Source organism: Bombus affinis, chromosome 6, assembly GCF_024516045.1.
Source record: "Bombus affinis isolate iyBomAffi1 chromosome 6, iyBomAffi1.2, whole genome shotgun sequence".
Taxonomy (NCBI): domain Eukaryota; kingdom Metazoa; phylum Arthropoda; class Insecta; order Hymenoptera; family Apidae; genus Bombus; species Bombus affinis.
In genome coordinates, this window is record NC_066349.1 from 10,104,464 (window position 1) to 10,123,095 (window position 18,632).

The 18,632-nt window shown below is 44.0% G+C and overlaps 1 protein-coding gene, 1 long non-coding RNA gene and 1 pseudogene across 7 annotated transcripts in view; 2 read left to right on the top strand and 1 right to left on the bottom strand.

The window, feature by feature from the left end:
• The window catches only part of LOC126918036 (uncharacterized), a 178,052-nt gene extending 159,729 nt beyond the window's left edge, over positions 1–18,323 (bottom strand). Inside the window, exons 1-3 of one of the 6 annotated variants that reach the window (XM_050725603.1) lie at positions 17,773–18,322; positions 8,902–9,254; positions 2,067–2,268 (exon numbers count right to left, since the gene is read on the bottom strand). Coding sequence is in view for 1 of the 6 variants with exons in the window: in XM_050725600.1 (XP_050581557.1) it covers positions 2,067–2,268; positions 17,773–17,799 (229 nt within the window). In the remaining 5 variants the exon portion in view is untranslated. The other 5 variants (XM_050725601.1, XM_050725602.1, XM_050725604.1 and 2 more) reach the window with 5 other exon arrangements.
• The window catches only part of LOC126918072 (uncharacterized), a 195,045-nt gene that overhangs the window by 144,923 nt on the left and 31,490 nt on the right, over positions 1–18,632 (top strand). The gene's annotated exons all lie outside the window — the stretch shown is intronic.
• LOC126918046 (uncharacterized) overlaps positions 1–18,632 on the top strand; it is a 254,831-nt pseudogene that overhangs the window by 116,056 nt on the left and 120,143 nt on the right.

Sequence of the window (18,632 nt, forward strand, 5' to 3'; positions counted from 1 at the left end):
ATTAACTCGCCGTTAATAAGTACCAACTCGCTTGTGTTGATAGTCCTGGCGGCGCTAATTATTCGGCCGCTGCCATCGTTGATTAACAATTAATCGGTTACCCTGGTTGGGTCCATCGCCAGATTCTTCCGATCGATAGGAAAAGGATATTCGTCGGGTAATTTTCGTCTTACGGTAATTATTAACATTTACTGATATACAAGGTTTGTCGCAGTTGATGGCACGTTGATTACGATTGTACATAATTGGAATAATAGGGCAACTCTAGGCCGTGGCCATTATACGAACGTTATCGTATCTCGAGATAGCTCGCCCTGTGTGGGGAAGCGAGTTAAATTAACACGCCGGCTGCTACGGTGGTCATCGGTGACCCACGTGTAACTAAATTTTGTAGTACAATCAAAATAAGACGAATCTCACGGGCTAAAGAATTTTCAACGATACAAATAATCCAAGTAATATCGTATTAAAAAACTATATATAATAACATTTTACAATCGACGTAAAATATACAAAATTCGCGTGTTAATGACGTTTGTGTCTATCGTATATCACTATTCGTGTCACGATTGACTCGATACTACGAGAAAAAGAAGAGATCGAGTCATAGAAACTGGCATTTTGGTTGCGAGGAAAGGAACTCGGGTGGCTGCCAAACGATAACGATCGGCACTGTGGAGACGTTCCCTACGTAAAAATGAGCAGCGCGAGCTTAAAAATTATTTACCAGCGAATCGCTTAATCGTCGCTTTCAGCCGCGTTAATTGGAGAGACGTTCACCGGAGAAAGTCGCAGCCAGGTGATTCATCGTGGCCGCCGTGACAGCGGGCGATACATTATGCCCGCGAGCAGATAATCCATTATCAGGCCACTACGATCGCGATGTTCGTTTTCGACCGGACGACCGGCTCTGTTAATCGCGAGATTAATCTCTGTCCTGCCGATTTCAACCAGCCGTGGTCCACCAATTTTCTTCCTTCCGCCGTGCGATCCCTTTCATTCGCGAAAATCCTTCTTCGCGTACGTCGTTCCGACCACGTCGTTTGAAATGTTTCATAAAGAGAATTCGGGTGATAGCAATCAAATTCGTCGGCGAATAGCCCTCCGGAGGATTCTATTCGCGCTAGCCGTCGAATTTACGTTACTCCGGAGGTCGGAGGTCGTTCGACCGAGTCGGCTCGCGATTTTACGTTTCACTAACGCTCGAATATCCTTGCAAAGTACGACTTTCCGAGAGAAATATCGTTACCATTCGTGGAAACCTTCGGTACGTTCCCATGTCCAACCTAGTTGCTATGCTACCGTATAACGTCTTGGGGTATTTCCCCGTAGAACCGCTTCGAAAGGTAGGCAAATGGTCCGACGCCAGATGGCGACGTAACAAATTCTATTCTCGAGAGTTCTCGCAGCCAGTCTACCGGAAAAGGTCGAAGGGAACGATGCTGCGAGAGGCGGTGCGACCCGCTCGAGCTCCAATTTTAATTCCGGCCAGCGTGTGCGGCTCGCTGACTAATTATGTTATGCAAAACAGCTGTTACGCGCTGTCCCAACCACCAGCCATCGTTCGCCAACGTTGATTTCGCAAATTTTTTCCGCTTCCGTCATTAACGCTCCCATTGAATGTCATAAAAATACGAGCACTTTCGAAAAACACCGGTAACCGATCGGAACGGCATTTGTCGTTGATATCGTGGGACGAGTTGCAGTAAATGCGAAATTGCTAGAAATTGCGTGAATTTTACGCTATTAATCTGCTATCTCGTTTAATGGTAACCATCGAATTTCCTCCCGATTGGCCACCATTGGTGTCACGCGTAATAGTATCCAAAGGCAATCCTAGCTCAATTTAGATTTTTTTTTTTTTTTTATCTACTCGTGTATTCGATCGCTGCGTTCGCATCAGGTTGCTTCTTCTCACCGTCGAGGGTCAGAGATAAGCTTCTGCTTGCTCGAAATTCGAGAGACAAGCTCGCGACCGAAGAAGGCGACGATAGAGATATTTCACGTTTGAGAAAAAGAGGAGGAATAGCGTTTCTATCGTGTGAATAGGATTTCAAAGGACTTACCCTTCATGCCGAGGATCAGCACCGTTGTTCCGGTGAAAGGGACACCCTCGTTCGAACGATCCTTGGTCGATCGGGCTTCTCGCCCTACCAGCCACACGCTCGGCCAGCAGCTTTTAAACTTCACGATCACTGGCGATCCCGATTCGATCGCAACACCGCGCACCAACGATCTATCGACGATTTCAGGAACATGAAACACTGTCTGCAAAGAAGGGAAAACGATCGGTTATCGTAAGCGCTTCTAACTCTTTCGTTATGCGCTGACTTGGCTCGAATAGCTGTTATAGAATACGACTATACACGTCGCACGGTATTATACACCCGAACAATAGAATTACAACGGTGATACAATGGCACGCAGTGGTGGTGTTCCATTTAAATTGTTCTCCGCGAATATCTTCAAAATTGTTGAATACATCGGCGAATGTCTCGAATGGAAATGAAACGTTGCTAACTCTGTAAGAATATTACGATTTTATTCGTTGGATATAAAATGAAATTACTGTAGAAGATACAGAATGGATTTCGAAAATGTTAATTCCGATTCTCTGTCTGTTCTTCGACGATTCGCTCAAGACTCGCTCGCTTTTCAATCGTGCTGTTCATGCTACATGACATCCTACAACTTTAATGACATCACGTATGCAACACTCGTCACGCTCGGCTCGATCTCCACGCGATACCACGTATACATCGATTTTCGCGTTACGTTTGAAGAATCACTACTCTCTCGTTATCGATACCAATAGAGTCCAGATAAAACGTTCGATCTGCCACTCCTCGATCGCCACTCCGTATCCATGAATTCTCATTTTCACGTCATGATCGATACTGTGAAACAGCAATAAAATTTCAATTTGATCAGAGTTCAGAATTCCGACATCAAAGTCGTCATTAACACGTTGTTGACGGTATACTTTGAAACAAAGCGAACCTGACGCGCGTTTTTCGGAAACCTATCGAATCAAATAAAATGGGAAACGTCGACTCGCGTCCCGCCGTCCTCAACGTTCGCAAAATGAAAAACGTCGATTCACGTAGCCGTCAACGACGTTACGGCAACGGTGTTTCGAAAACGAAAGAAACGCGGAGAAAAATAGACGAATATTTGATAAAGTGGCGTTAATCGCTGTCACGGATCTCGACTTTATTCAAATTACCCTACTTTCGTTCTTTTCGTGTCGTTGGCCAATTTTTATCCGCGATAAACGTTCGGCGCCACCCAGTTTCGTGTTCCTCCGATTAAAATGGTCGTTGGAAGCTTTTAAGCTAAATACATTGTTTCGTGGAATAGCCTGGACGTAAGTTAATGGCGGACGTAACGACGCTAGCGTTACGCAATAGCTCACTGGTCGTTCGCGCGAATCGCGTTTCCGGAGAACGAACCCCGTTAACGCGCCGCCGATCCCGCCAACACGCAACCGCACGACTGATTTGGAATTCAAACGAAGATTAAACCTTTATGGAATTCACGCGTGGCTAGTAAACGACGGCGTAACGGAGATTCTAGAGAATTGGAATCGATCCGCGTGTTTAAATTGGAGCGTTTAAGCGTTGTAGTTGCTTGCGTCGCGAAAAACGACGCGATTCGTTTCTATTACGAAGACTGGCGGACTTTGTAACGGCGAGAGCCAGCGGTTTCCGAGTTTGCACTTGAAAAGTAGCATGTTTTCATTTATAGCGACGAGCAGTAGCACGTTGCGCTTTTTCGCTGCGAAAACTAGCACGTTTCGGTAATCCATCGCGAAAAGTAGCACGTTCCACTGTTAGCCGAAGAAAAAGGACAACCGCGTTAAATTTGTTGCCAAGCTATTTCTACCGCAAAAACAAAAGGTTCAGCGTTTCTTCGAATCGAAACGAACGTGAATATGAACATCGATCGATTTATCTTCCATTTCTTAAATCTTCCATTGCTTTCTCAATGTTAGTCGTATTTTAGCATCGTAGGAATTTTGTAATCCGTGTACCGTGCGGTATCCAGCGTTGAAACGTGCTGCTTTTTGCAGCCCGCAGTCGATAGTCGAGAATTTAAAATTTTAAATTAACAGAGTCTGGGTAGATTAAACGTGTCTGGTTCGTGTGGGAATGTAGAGCTGGAAAGAAAGTTCAGTTTTCATAGAGTCACGCGAGCAGTAAAAACTATAAAGCTACAACGAAAGAAATTTTAATCGAGCTCTAAATTAGCTAGAATTGTTTATCTACCGCTGATTAGGCTTATTTCTGATATTATAGGAATATATTCAGTTGTTATTATAGCTCTGACGTTACAGCTAGCGAAGATGATTTGGCGTGTTAAAAGTGGATTAGCTTCGAGCTACGTGAAATTAAAATTAGAACGGTTAAGTTGTTAGTCTCGGATTAAAGGGAGTTGAAACGTTTAGGCAATTACACATAGTAGCTTGTGTCGAAACAGAATGGTTACGTTTCGGTGTTAGACGAGATTAGCGCGTCCGGATTTCAACGAGATCCTATTAGATCAATTAATACATTCGGCTGAAAGTAAACAAATCACAATAGTCCATATCACAGAATATTATGCTTCTCGGTAAATTTACATCGTCACGAACTCCAACCATTGTCGTAATTTATCGAAAAGTAAATGGTCGGAAATAATCACAGAAAATTCCTATGGTGAAAAATACGGTGATTCGCGAAAATATTAGAACGTTTGTCGCAGACTGCTTTCTTAACCCTTTCGCTTCGAACGTCGCATATAGGCGACGATCACACGACGACTCCTGAGTCCGGCATCCAAATGATACACATACAAGTGCTATCTGTGGTCAATAATATATTTTTTCGTTATCGGCAGAACATTTTCTGTTGATTTTATCGATTGATTGGATTGATCGCTTCTTAACACGTTCGTCGTCACGTCACACATATCTATGCGACGGGTATACTTCCGTGGGGTATACTTTCCCGTCACCAAAGTATGGGTGACGCTCTTCTTGTTCGAGTTAATTAAATATAGGATATTATATATAGGATATACAAGATAAAAATATTAAAAATACACTATACCATACTTTTTATTAATTTATATTCTGGATAATATATTGCATTATTCTATATTGCATGGTATTTGTTAAAACATTCCAACTACTCTCCTCATTTTCAAATATATTCCCAAGCTGTTTACTGAACATTTTGAGAATGAAAAAATCACTGATGTACGTCTCACGAGTATGCTTCTCGACTAAATGAAAAATCTGAGATATCTGCCGTGAGATCCCTCGGAATATTCTACCTGGAAGGTTGTCGCCTTCTCCATTTCAGAACTAAATAATCCTTTCTTTGCAATGACTCGAAGGCGATAAACAATGATTTGGGCCCGCAGGAAACTTAGCCGAATTACGCTGGACGACAAACGTAAATGTCGTTTGTAGCAAAAGTGATAAAAGATCCTAATCACGATATGAGTGTAAAGATTGCAACGTAGGCTTATGTATAGATCCTTGTTTCAAAATATATCATTCAGAATTACATTACTAATCTTTGCATATTAATATATTTACTAATTTGCTAATTTCATAGTTAATTATATTAAACATTTGATCGTAAAGTCTTGTAAATATATAAATGCCTATACTACCTGTGATTTTGTGAACTTTTTCATATTAAAGATGTAAATTATACTTATCATATTGGAGCGGAGATTGTTTCATTCGGCACAGTTATTATTTAAGATTTAGGAAAACATATATACAGCAACCACGCACACTGTGCGTATTTCTGGCACGCGTTTCCGTTCAGTGACAGTGGACTGGACTGCCGAAGCGAAAGGGTTGATGAATACATTACGTACATTATAGGAAACTGGACGCAACTATCGTGATTATGACAGTGAAATTTGGAACCAATCCGATAATGTATATAAAAGTTGCGAGACACTTTTCGCAAGCATAGACTCGGTGAAAAATTAGTATACAGCGTGAATAGTAGCTTTAAACGTACAATTAGTATTAAAGATGATCTCATGGTTACATATCGTGGCTTATGAATGCAGCGAATAATTGACCGTTCAATTTCCTTGATGATCTTCGCGAGGTGTGTGCTTGCGATAAATATTTTGCAACTTGTATATACATTTACAGATCCGTTTCAAATTTCATCAATACAGGATTATCAAAATATCAGGATAGTCGTACCTCGTTGTGGTATTTGTGAAATTTTAAAACGTTTTGTATATATACATACACGTAGAAAGTTTCTGTGCGCCACTGTAGGTACAGGAAACGAAGATTTAAAATAACAAACTGAAAACGTCCGAGATATCCAGCAATTTGCAATTATTATATTAAAATATCGGAAAGAGGAACGCGTCTAGAAACGTACGGAAACTTAACTTCATAAAATCGTTTTCAGACAAACGCTATTCGACCAGACTCGAGACAAAAGTCAGCCGAGCGTTCTAAAAAATGTACAAACATAACTGCCACGATAAGAAGGCAAAGTTTTCGTAGAAAAGTGTCGAGGAAATCGGCGCAACGTTGTTTCGGTCAGCAGGAATGAGCGGCACGGCGTAATGAAATTCCTTCGGGTGTCACGAGAAAGAAAGGAAACTCGACAAGGCGACCGTGGGCCGAATGATCGTCCCATTCCTACGTCCGCGGTTATTCCACGAGATAAATTCGAGGTCTTACTCTCGGGGGTGTGCCAATTTACGGCCAGTGGTTACGCTCCGGGTCTGAGAATCGTCGCAAGCTCCATCGTGTCCAAAAAAAAAAAAAAAAAAAGAAACGGCAGACTTGTACTTCTATTCTTCTGCTCTGCTTACCAGCATCGGAAAATACAGATTTGTTTTTTCTTCTCTTCTTTTCTTTCGAGAACAAACAGCGACCGAGGATTACTGGTAATTTTTGTGTTTCAAGCATAAAGTCGATTCGTTCGCTATTTTCGTTAAAAGCGTACAGTTAATACGTTACAGATTTTACATTAGAAATACAAAGCTTACTCGTTGCAATTTTCATTGAAAACATCCAGTTGGTTCGATGGAATTTTTGTTAAAAATATCGAAAGACATAAAGTTCGTTCCTTGAACGTTTTGGCAGGTCGTCGGGAAGGAACTTTGGCGAAAATCGCGGGGCAATGTTTTTATGATATCGTAGGGTTAAAACGTAATTAAAATCAATTTGTTGGGAATTAGCGAGGTCGTAATACGCGGCAGTAAAATTAAGTTTCTTTATGAAGGCAAACTTGGAGTAATTGTGTCTAGACAATCAACGGGGTTAATTAAGATCTAATTCGAATTCTTCGTAAGCACCTTCGTTAATCCGGACTACGCTGTATTAAATCGAACAAGATTCTAACGTAAGAGACGTCGGCCCGTCCGAAACATTTTCAACGAAGCATCTCGACCTTTCACTCCGACTGTTCTTTCAAACGGGTATCACGAGTCTTCCTTAGAAAACGGGAAGCTTTCGATTCGAGTGCTCGGAATGATCTCGATCGGTCGCGTATCGAGAGAACCGATAGAGAAGCGACTCGATCTCGGCGAGCCAACTCTGGCTCCTTTGCCCTCTCTTTGAAGGTAAATTAATTTTCCATCCGGATTGTCGCTCGTCTAGCGTGCAAATAACCCTAGACGGGGCGCGGAGGTATCGGGCGAACTTTAAAAATCCTGGGAAACAGAGCGGACGTGGCCTCGCCTCGCAACCAAACGATCCAGATTACACCGACTTCTCCATCGATTCTCCTTTTCTCTAAGAACACTGCCAACGACGGGTTCCATCGACTAGATCCCAGGGAATCCGCGGAAAATCTGATATTGCAAGCGTTTCTTGCTTTACGAGCACGTGAATCTACGAGATTAGTCCGTTATCTGTGATTTAACGCGGACAACAGTGATAAGAACGCTGCTGAGAATGCGCCACTATCTCGATCGATTTCTACCGGTCCTTCGCCGACTTTGAAATTCCAGCAAGTCGAAGTTTAACCCTCGCCCATGCCTCGTGTCAATTCGACACGTTTTTCGCGTAGAAGATCGCCTTTTACGGAAAGATTGATCCGAGACTTTGCGACTCTTATTTTTCTAACGTGGAATTTAACGCTGTGAATGGCGAAACACGCGATAAAAAGGTGTGACGATATTTGTTACAGGAGATTAGAAAGTTTGTTCGATCCGACGTACATTATTCTTATCAGTTCCATCGATGGCTAACTCGTCGCTTTGTATTCGTTGCGCGACGATTATGCGTTCGTTGTACAATCCTCTCAGAATTCAACTAGACACGTATAGCTTTGAATATCAGAGTTTGAAGAAGAGAAGAAGAGACGCCTTTCGTTCGTTATTCTCTTTGTCTTCCCTTCAGAGCTAAGAACGGTAAGATGGAAGCATTGGGAAGTGGAATACGTGCGATTGAAATTCGCTATCCCCGAAGGAGACTTATCGCGAATGCACATAAACGGCAAAGTGGAAAATCGATTATTTATCTTTTCGTTTCATCGATGTTTCACCATTGTCCCAATTTGACTCGCCAGGGACAGATGAATTAGCGAAAGTGAGACACGGACGAAGGTTAATCGCGATGATTCTTATTTGAAAATTCTCTACGAGTTCCAACTTCGACCGTGGAATTAGTTCGCAACTAAAATTTCACGTAACTAGAGTTCTTAGGTAATCGGCATTATTTCAAGTAATTTACCACTTTGAGAACTTGGCGCTGATTAGATTGTTCTCGGATGAGTTTTCTCCAATTTCTCACGGAGCTATCGTGTATAGTTGGAATAAAGTTTTTTAATCGTAAATACTCGCGATACCGCTCCATTTCTACTATGCACGGGTCGAACGAAATTTTATTGAAAATATTACGTACTTGTTGTACAAGCTCACCTGCGTAGATCCCGGCGACGTGGCTGCAGAATTCCTCGAAAATCCAAAACACGTCACAAATGCACACGACACAACGTCATAGCTCGCGATCGATTAATCCGAAAAGCCGTGGCCCAGCTTTTTAGGTGTTCAAATTTCTCATCTTTCGGTTTTAATCACCAACCTCGGCGACTTTATTCCGCCACAAGATTCAGCCAGTTATTAACAGGAAAAAGTAGAACTGGCGATTACGAGTCGTCGCGATAATCCCTGTACTCGTGGGCCATGTCGCCTCGCTGGAAATTCGCGTGCTCGCAGATCCCTTGGAAACCGATCGATTCTCCCTTTAATTCCTGTCTCGCGGCCCCTTTCCTCTGCAACGCGACCGTGTTCTAATTAATTTCCTTTTTTTAGGCTGGCTCCGATTCGGGGATCGTTAAACACGCGAGTGGGTCAAGGACGCGGGCTGAACTTGCTTCTTCGACGTGCGCCAGCCGAGGATAGTCGTTAGCGGGAGGAAAGTGGAAATGCTCGCTTTCCTATCGACTGACGGCTGTTTTCCAAGAGTTTCCAAGAACCAGGGACAAGATTGGCCGTGAGCAAGAACCTTCTACAATTTTTCTTCCTTCCCTTTCCTTTTCTTCCTTCCTTTTCCACCAGCAACGAGGCAAGAATTTTCATCTCGAAAGCGGTTTATTTCCACCGTGTTAACGGACTTCTTCGCGCGGCAGAATTAAAACAGTGAGCGAGAACCACTTACGCCGGAATATTTAATTTCCGGAGAAATAGCGACGTTATTTTGTACGTATTTTCTTTTTAATTTAGTCAGAGAAATCTCTGGCCGCCCGATGAAAGTTCTTATCCTCGATTCCTATTAACGGTAGTTGACGAAACTGGGGAAAAAACAGGGATCGGTGTTCCGGCATGCGGAACCTTGAATTTTATTATTCGGTTAAACGAGGGTTCCCTCGTTTTTAACGCGCCGCTACGTTTCTCGACCCTAACCGTGTTATACTATTTACACGAGCATTAAAATCGCTCTGACTGAGATTAATTTGCCTGGCATTTTTCTCTAACCCTAAGAAACGATCCAATTAACACCGCCTATGAAAGCTTAAAAATCGCTGAGGAGAAAGTTTACAGATTCCATGGAGAATTTGAAATCATCGACAATCTGTTTGGTTCGTTTCTACCAAAAACAACGAACGCTGCGATTTATGTTACGCGGTAAGGTCGAACAGCAAATTGTACATTACTGGAATGCTAGAATTCGTCCGAATTTCGTGGCCAAACCGCAAGATGACGTTAGACGGAGAAGAATTGGAGAGACAAAAGGGGTCAGTGAGGGGTTGGTCCGGGAAGGGTCGTCGTACGTCCTCGACCGCGTCAACCTCGGTCGTGGAAACAAGGACACGCGAACAAGGACACCGACTAATCGAGTTTGCCTGCGAATAATTCGTCCTTGACGCTCGACCTTTCCAAAAGATCTTAATACGAATCTGTCTTCTAAAAATGTTTTCTCAAAGAGATCTTTTATACAGTCGTTCGTTTGAAACTGCCTTTAAACTTCCACGGTCTCGTCTTTTGTACGCTCGACGAATACGATACAGTAGTTTTTGTATAAGTTATCGCAGAATATCGTCGGTTTACTTATCCAGATTGTAGAATACCTTCTTCATGTTACCTCCATTTCGCTATAAACCGCTGCTCGTTTTTTATACAGACACAACTTTCCCGCAGGATTTTTCTTCGAATCGCTATTATTTCGTCGCAGTTCTTGCATCCTTTATACCACTATCATTTTATCCATCATACTCTCCCCCGTTCCTATTGCTGCGCAGAAATATTTTTCATGCAACACTCGCATTATCCCCGCCTCCCGTTACTTTTATTTCGCTTTATACATGCCACGCTCTATGAATTAACCATCAGGAATGATTTTACGGCCGTTCCGTCTATCATCCCTCTCCACTTTTCTCTTGCTTCATGGAAACGTTTTTCCTTTATCTTTCTTCGTTTCTACGTCCCATTTTCTACGACCTAATCACCAGCGACACGACGCGTTATCCAATGCAACCAGCGAATGCAACTTAATTTTCTAACACGAATTAAAGTCGCGGCACTGTTGTCTTCGCAAGTTCGTAATGATTCGTCAAAAATATTTGACGAGTCTCTCGCCGCGTCGAAAGAACGAAAGGTATTTTCTCGGTAGCCGTGAAAAGACGCGAGAGGAAAAGAAAAGGGGGGAGGAAAAGAGAGCATCGACTGTGAGAGAACGTTCGTTTCGACGAGGGAGTATCGCGCTTGAAAAACAGGACAGTCGAGTGCTGGAAACCGGTGATTATTGTCAAAGACAAACGGCCGAGCGATCTCGAAGGAATTCCAGCTTCAAAGAACAACCCTCCTTGAGAAATTCTCGAGCGTTCGCTTTTGATCAACGACCGTCAAGTGGCCGGAGCGCGAAACGAACGCGACCGTTTCCGTTCGACTCGTCCTCCCACCGTCGCTCGGACCACTTTCGTTTCCTTCGTCGCTGGACCGACGAAACGATCTTTCAAATGCTTCCAATGGAGTTTCTTCGTCCCTTGGGAGATACTCCATGGAAAATTCCCACGTGCGACCCTCTCGAGTTTATAAACTTCTTCCCTTTCCTCCTTTTGCTTGTTATTTTGCTTTTGGTCGAGAAATACGTGATATATTATAGAAACTAGTGTTTTATTTCGTTGCTGTTTCTGGTGAGAATTTCAAAGAAATCAAGAAAATCTGAGATTTGGAGTTTCTTCGACGCCTGGAAAACGTTCGATGGAAAATTTCCACGAGCTTCTGATTTTTCTCAGAAGCTTCTTTCTTCTTCTTTTTCTGCTTCTCATTTCTGTTCTCTTTCTTAAGAAATACATAGATCGAGGAAATTTCATAGCCTTCTATTTCTGGCTGGAATTTCGAAAGAATCGGAGAAGGGACAGATTTGGAGTTTCTACGTCCCTTGGCGAACTCTCGGTGGAAAATTCCCACGAGCTTATGATTTCTGTTACTTAGAAACTTCTTCCTTCTTCATTCTTTGCTCGTTATCTTCCTTTCAAGAAATGCGCCGATTGTAGCAAGTAATTCTTTATTTCATTTATATGTGCCGTTTATTTTTGGACAGAATTCCGAAAAAATCGAAGAACGATTTGGAGTTTCCTCGTGCTTTGTAATAAAACATCCGAATATTCCCACGTGCAGCTCCTTCGAGCTTCCGATTTTGATCCCTCGGAAACTTCTTTCTTGTTATGTTTTTGTCAAAAAAAAGGACGTAAATCGTGGAGACTATAATTTGTTATTTCATCGCCCACTATATCTGGAATTCCACGAAAAAGACAAAGAACGGTTCTTCCTCGATCGTATTCTTTCTACCAACTCATTGTCAGAGCCTGTTCTACTTTTCGACCTATCATCACCTGAGAAAGTACGCTCCACTGACCTCCACTCTCCGTTAAAATTCCCCAAAGGTCAGTGTTCCCGAATGCCAAAAAATGTCCTAACGCAACCTAAAACGAAGAGCGAACCAGTCTATCAAAAGACGAACACCCGCGCGAAAGAGGCGCGGAAAGAAAAAATTAGGTCGGATGGAAGAGCAACGAGGCCAATGTGGAACCGGGACGGAAAAGTTGCCCCGGAGTCCAGGAAGTTGCCAGTCGATAGTTGTACCGCTCCACCCCGAACGAGACCAATGTAGACTTAGGAGGAGAAGACGAGAGGAAGAAAGGAGGGAAGAGAAGATTCCGCGAGTGAAAGGTCAAGAGAAACGCGGCTTCTCGTGGTTGTCTAGCACGTTTGCAAAGAGGAAGAACGTTCTGAAGAGCGAGCAAGAGGGAACGAGGGTGCGCAGTGCGGAAAGAATTCTGCATCCTGCACCCGTGAAGGTCATCTCCGGGACGAGCACACTTGACCTGCTTGCCATCGTCGAAGGACAACTTCCCTTCGTCAGATCCGCCAGCGATTTTTTCTCTCGTTTCACACGCTCCCCTTTACATCCTATATTTTTTTTTTCTTTTTTTCTACACACAATTTTTACACTCTATACAATTTTACGTTTCACCGCAAAAAAATATTCGCGCACAGCCCTGTTTTCCATCGAATCGTTTTTTTATCAACTTCCATGTTTCATTTTCATTAAATTTTTGCTACGATATTTAAATAAGACTAACAAACGATACGATACTTGATATATTTGCACTCGATCGATGGTACGTAATAAATACAACGGCGTTCAAATACCTTTCGCAGCTACCGTGAATCGAGTTTCGCGAAACACGAGTTTTCCAACGAGCGTTCGAGGATTGCAGCCAAAGAGTCGCAGATCCCTTGGACGAGAAGATCTCGCTTGAATTTTTAAATCGAGCATGACAATTTTGTATATCAGGCTACAACTACACGGGCGTTTTATACGCTGCGTATTACACGTCGCGTTTTCTCCACCGAAGTAGCATCTTGGCTGAATGAGCAGTTTACGCGCGTGTCACACACCGATGCTAAACAGTGCGTCGTACTGTCAACGCGCTTCGTTTTCCGCGTACAACGCGCGACATGCAGCGTTCCTTGCGTCTGTGTAGACAGCCGCGTTAAAGCGCACAGTTTCTACTGGGGCGGAGGAGACACGACGTGCGGCACGCGTGTCTTGTAACACGTAACACGTATAAAACGCCGCCGCAGTCCTATAGCCTTACGAAAGCGCGAGCGGATTGATGGAATAATTTAATTTCGAAGATTAAAGTTAAAGTTTCTGTTGGAACAGAAAGAAGATTCCGAGGCCTACTCTCTTCTCGAGACGATACTGGGAAAAGTTGCGGCATTATGCGATCTTTTTTAAATTTATCGATGATACATCTGAAAAATGTACAGGGCTCGGTGGGATAATTCAATCTGGAAGATTAAGTTATCGATTTAGTCGAAGATAAAGCTCTCTTTCTCTGGAAATTCAGAAGATTTAAGAAGGATCGTATAACTTTCTCGGGATACTCGTCTGCGTCGCAGGATTACGCCATTGTTAAATTTATTGGCGACAAATTGGAAAGTGTAAAAAGATTGATGGAATAATTTAATCGCGAAGATTAAATTATCGATCGAGTCTGAGACAAAACGAGCCCCTTCTTTGGCCAACGCAACGCTCTCCAACAAACCTACGATTATCTTACAGCGATATTTCAATTTTTTCCACGCCACTCGAAAGGACACCGCGTAAATGAACGACGTTCGATCGATCTCGACCTTGCTCCGTTCTGTCGGCCATTTTTCACTCAATTACGTCTTTCCAACCTTACGAAGTTAACTTCGATCTGCACAAAATATAAACCACAAGAAGTCGTATTTTAATTAATTCATCAAACTTGCATTTTTGTACTTTTTCTTTCCTTTTTCTCTTCAAATATTAAAAATTCCTTTTGCCGAAATAACAGCAAGATTGTAATATCAAAATTGGAGAATCGTAGCAGCATTAAACGGCGACCCGGCATAAACAGAGTGACGAAAATATCGAAAATGGAACGCGGAATAAAATGAAATCGGAGATAAAGAACCGTCGGAAAAATTGTGATAGCGAACCGTGCGTAAAGAATGAGTCGCAACGAGAGCTCCCTTTTCATTAGGAACTCCCATTACAATTTACAGATAGAAACACTTTCAACAATACCGTGCAAGTTGTATTCGTTGGTCTGAATGGAACGCTATACTACCGCCTTGCAGCGTGATGGAGGCTGTTTACACGAGTACACTGACCCAGGAGTACCTCGGCTCTTTGTGCTCGTCGCCATTCACGGACGTTGGCGACGATTAAACAACACGGTACCTGCGACACCCAATAAATACGAGCAACCATCCCCGAGCGTAACAACTGCACCAAGCATAAACCATTTTGCGGAGTTCTTGAAAATATCCGATCGCTTCAAAGATATCCCAGCGAAAAGACCGGCGATTTACCACGATTATGATCCTACCTTTATGAAACGTTTCCACCTACAATTACAGAGAAACGAACCTTTATAACGATCATGGTCTTTCGCAATTTTATCCCGTCTATGTGCATTTGTCGCTAATGATCCCGCGACTATGATCAAATAACGTGGAACGCTTAGTCGCTTTCAGCGGATAAAAAGAAAATGTTAAAGCACCTTCCTCCTACTTCAAACAGTCGACGATTTTATATTTCCTGCCAGATATTTTATTCGCTCGATCCGCTTCTACAAGATATTACGTAACCCAGAGGGGGGAAAATTCGCGAACAGTTGATATTTGCGATGCTTCAAATTCGAGATACCCATTATTTCGAAGAGCTGTCATTTGTTATAAAATAATTCAAAAGGCTACTCGTTTATCGTTAAAGCACGCGGAATAAAACGATGAAACGTAGGACGTGTATCGTCGATCATAAATATGAGAACACTCGTTCGTTACGCTTATTGGAAAATGTTAACAAATTTCGCTTTATTTATCAACGACTACTCGTTCGTTGTTTAAACTCGCGGAAACCAAAGTCGAGAGACTCGGAAAGTAAAATTCTGTTCCAGCAATTATTCGAAAAATATCGAACGATTCGATATCGAAGGAACAGAACGGGAGTAATTGGATCGTTTCGAAAGCCAAGCACTCGTGCTACTTAAAATTCGAGATACTGTCGTTATAAATATGATAAATACGAAAACCTAAGAAATACAATATTGTTTCAAGCTGCTGCCATTTCTTATTTGTTAAACAGACCGAAGGACTGTATATCCGTTCACCGTTCGAACACACGGAACGGAATGATGAAACAACGAATACCTTAGAATCGAAAATCTTGCGGCAATTATTCGAAAAGGTATCGAACGATTCGCTCGGAGGCAAAGAAAACGAGACACGCGGCAATAAATTGGACCTTCTGGAAAGCCAAGCGAAAAGGTGCACCGATAACTCAAACCTAACTCTCCCTCGGTCGATTCAAAAGCCAAGATGCTCGTCTACCGAGCTTCTCCAGGTACATTAATCACGAGATCCCCAGGAACAGCGGACGAAAGAGCCGAAAGTCACGGATGACCTCCTGACACTCTGCTCTGGACACGCGAGATACCGATTTCTCGGACAGCGAGCGTGGGCGACGATTCTCGCGAAGCGAAACGACAAACGCATCGGGATAAAAGGGCAAAGAGGGAAAAGCAGAGGACGAGGACGAAACGAAAATAGACGAAAGGAAAGGAGAAGAAGGTAGCTCGCGTTCGTTGTAAAAAGACGCGAAGCGCGGAAGAAACGGGCAATCTGGAAATGTACCGCGGCATATTCTGACGTTGATTGAAAGTAGTTTGTCAACGGCGGCCTTCCATCAGACAGATTGCTCGAATTTCCGCGGCGGTATCGTTTTTAATACCGTGAAATCTCGGCGTCCCGACGGCACGGCGACCTATTAGTCGAAACTACGCGATGACGGTTACAAGGGTAGAAGAAACAGGGACTTTTGACCGATGAACGAGTGGCACGCTCGAGGACCAACGTTGGAAGTAACGCGGTTGACGAGTGCAGAGAGGCTTTTTCGGTGGGAAACGTGACAAGAGGAACGCCGTGTTAATCGGCGAGGCTCGAGCAGTAAAAGTTTGAAAAAGATAAAAGGAATTGTACGAACGATTTTCGAGTAAAGATTCGAACCAAGTAGGTTCCACGATGATCCCTGTGACAGTTGTAAAGGGATAGCAGAGAACGTGGTTTCCTTCTTTTCAAGGGTAGAGACTCGTTTCTGGAAGAGTTGGTATGACACTTGGAGAGAAACTCATAAAACATAATTCACAAAGATGAAAAAAACGTGTGCGTAAAGGAGTCGCTTCTGGAAGAATTGGCACGACACTTGGGAAAAATTCATAAAACGTAAGAGGTGAAAAGCGCGAGGTTTCGAGAACGTTATTCCAGATAATTATCAGAGCACTGGCGAAAAGGCGGCGAAGAAAACGTTAAGGAAAGAAAGGAAAAAAGCGCGCGCTATTTTTCTGCGCGTGAAAAATCGCGTGAAGTTTAAGTGGATGTACGAGACCCCTTTGAAGAATCGGAACTGTTCGTTTCGGTGGCGTTGCCAGCGTGGAAAACGGCTCGTACGATCGTCGCGCTCTTGCTCGGCGCTTTTCAACTCGATCAAAGAACACGCGTTTCTCGAACGAACTCACAAAGAATCCATCGATCCACCCGGCACGACGTTCCCTTTGACTCGCCTTGACTTCTCGATTCTGTTACCGTCTCGAACGTGTCAGCGATTTCAATCTCTCGATCGACTTCCCAACTTCAAACTCTCCGAGAAATCGCCGACTAAACGTTCTCGACCAAACGCTCGAAACCCGTGTTAGGGTCGTGCTCCAATTTCGCAGAACTCTGGACACGTCTCGAAATTTCTAACGGACTATTTCCGTCCGATGTGGAACGAATTTACGTCACTGTAGGAATAGCATCGAGAAACACGCGTTTAAAGTCGAACACGAAGGCCACCGGAGACTTCCCCGAACTTGCGTCACCGAGAGACCATCTACGCGCCAGACGTCCTTGACCAGTCTCGCAACTAAAAGCCCTCGCTCACCGCAAGAATCAGTCAACCCGATTCAGCCCGCTTCCACGACGTCAAGGATGTTTCGAAATGCCAAGGATGAGCCGTACAACTTCCACAGACTCTGCCACAGCCAGTCTCTAACTGCGTAAAACTCTAGCCAAGTTCCACGAACGTCCTTGACCACGCTCACCGTTCGATCCTCCGTTCACCCCACTGCCAAACCACCCGCATCGCCATATACACGACGTACATTTAACGATAATGCTAATTCCTCGCGAGTTGTCCAGGTGCTCCGAAGCACGGACTAATACTACAAACACTTAACGAATAGCCCGGTTGTCCGCGTAAAACCTACCAACCCCAATTCCTCCGCAAGCTGGTCTCATCCAAAGCCGAGTCTCCTCTCCATCGACTTCTCCCAACAACTCCGATGATCCTCGTTGCGATCCAAACGATCTTCAGATCGCCCGTGCAGATCCTCTCTAGGACGCCACGTCCTCCGGTATACGTGTACACGCATACATACACGCGTGTATCCTTGCGTGATATGTACGTCCTAGATATCCAACGAGTACGTACGGTCACGAAACTCCGTAGAAGCGTGTACGACGCGTCGAAAAGTAAGCGATCGTATTGAAACGAGAGATAGAGTAAGAGAAAGAGATAAAGAGGCAGAGACAGAGAGAGAGAAACAGATGTGAGCGAGAGAAACAGATGGGTAAAGTCAATTAGAGAGAACGGCGTCGCGTGAGGTCGGCGTGTTCTGTGGCGCGCAACTGGCTCCGGTGTGCTCCGGTCGGAGCGAACAGGTTCGCTGCCTCGTCCGAGGGCTTGTGACCCAGTTCGAGTCAGGGCCGGAGAGTGCGCGCTACGGCCGGCAGCGCGTCGCGATACCTACTGAGCGGATCGCGCTCTCCGGCCCCAGCTGCGCGCACTTCCACCCCTTCCGTGTTCCTTCCATCTCTCCGTCAACCCTGTACGCACGAACCGCGAGCGTGCGAGGTCTGCTTCCCGCAGAGAGTACCTTGCGTCTTGTATCTTCGCGCGTTGCTTTCCCGAAAACGGAATTTTTCTTACCTCTGCCCCCGTATGTCGGTCGTGTTCGTATAGTCGTATAGTCGATGATATTTTTCGAGTATAGGCGAACGGTTGCAAATGGTTAGGAGGAAGAATCGAAGCGACACGGCCGGGAAAGCGGTGCGCGGTAGGGCGAAAGCAA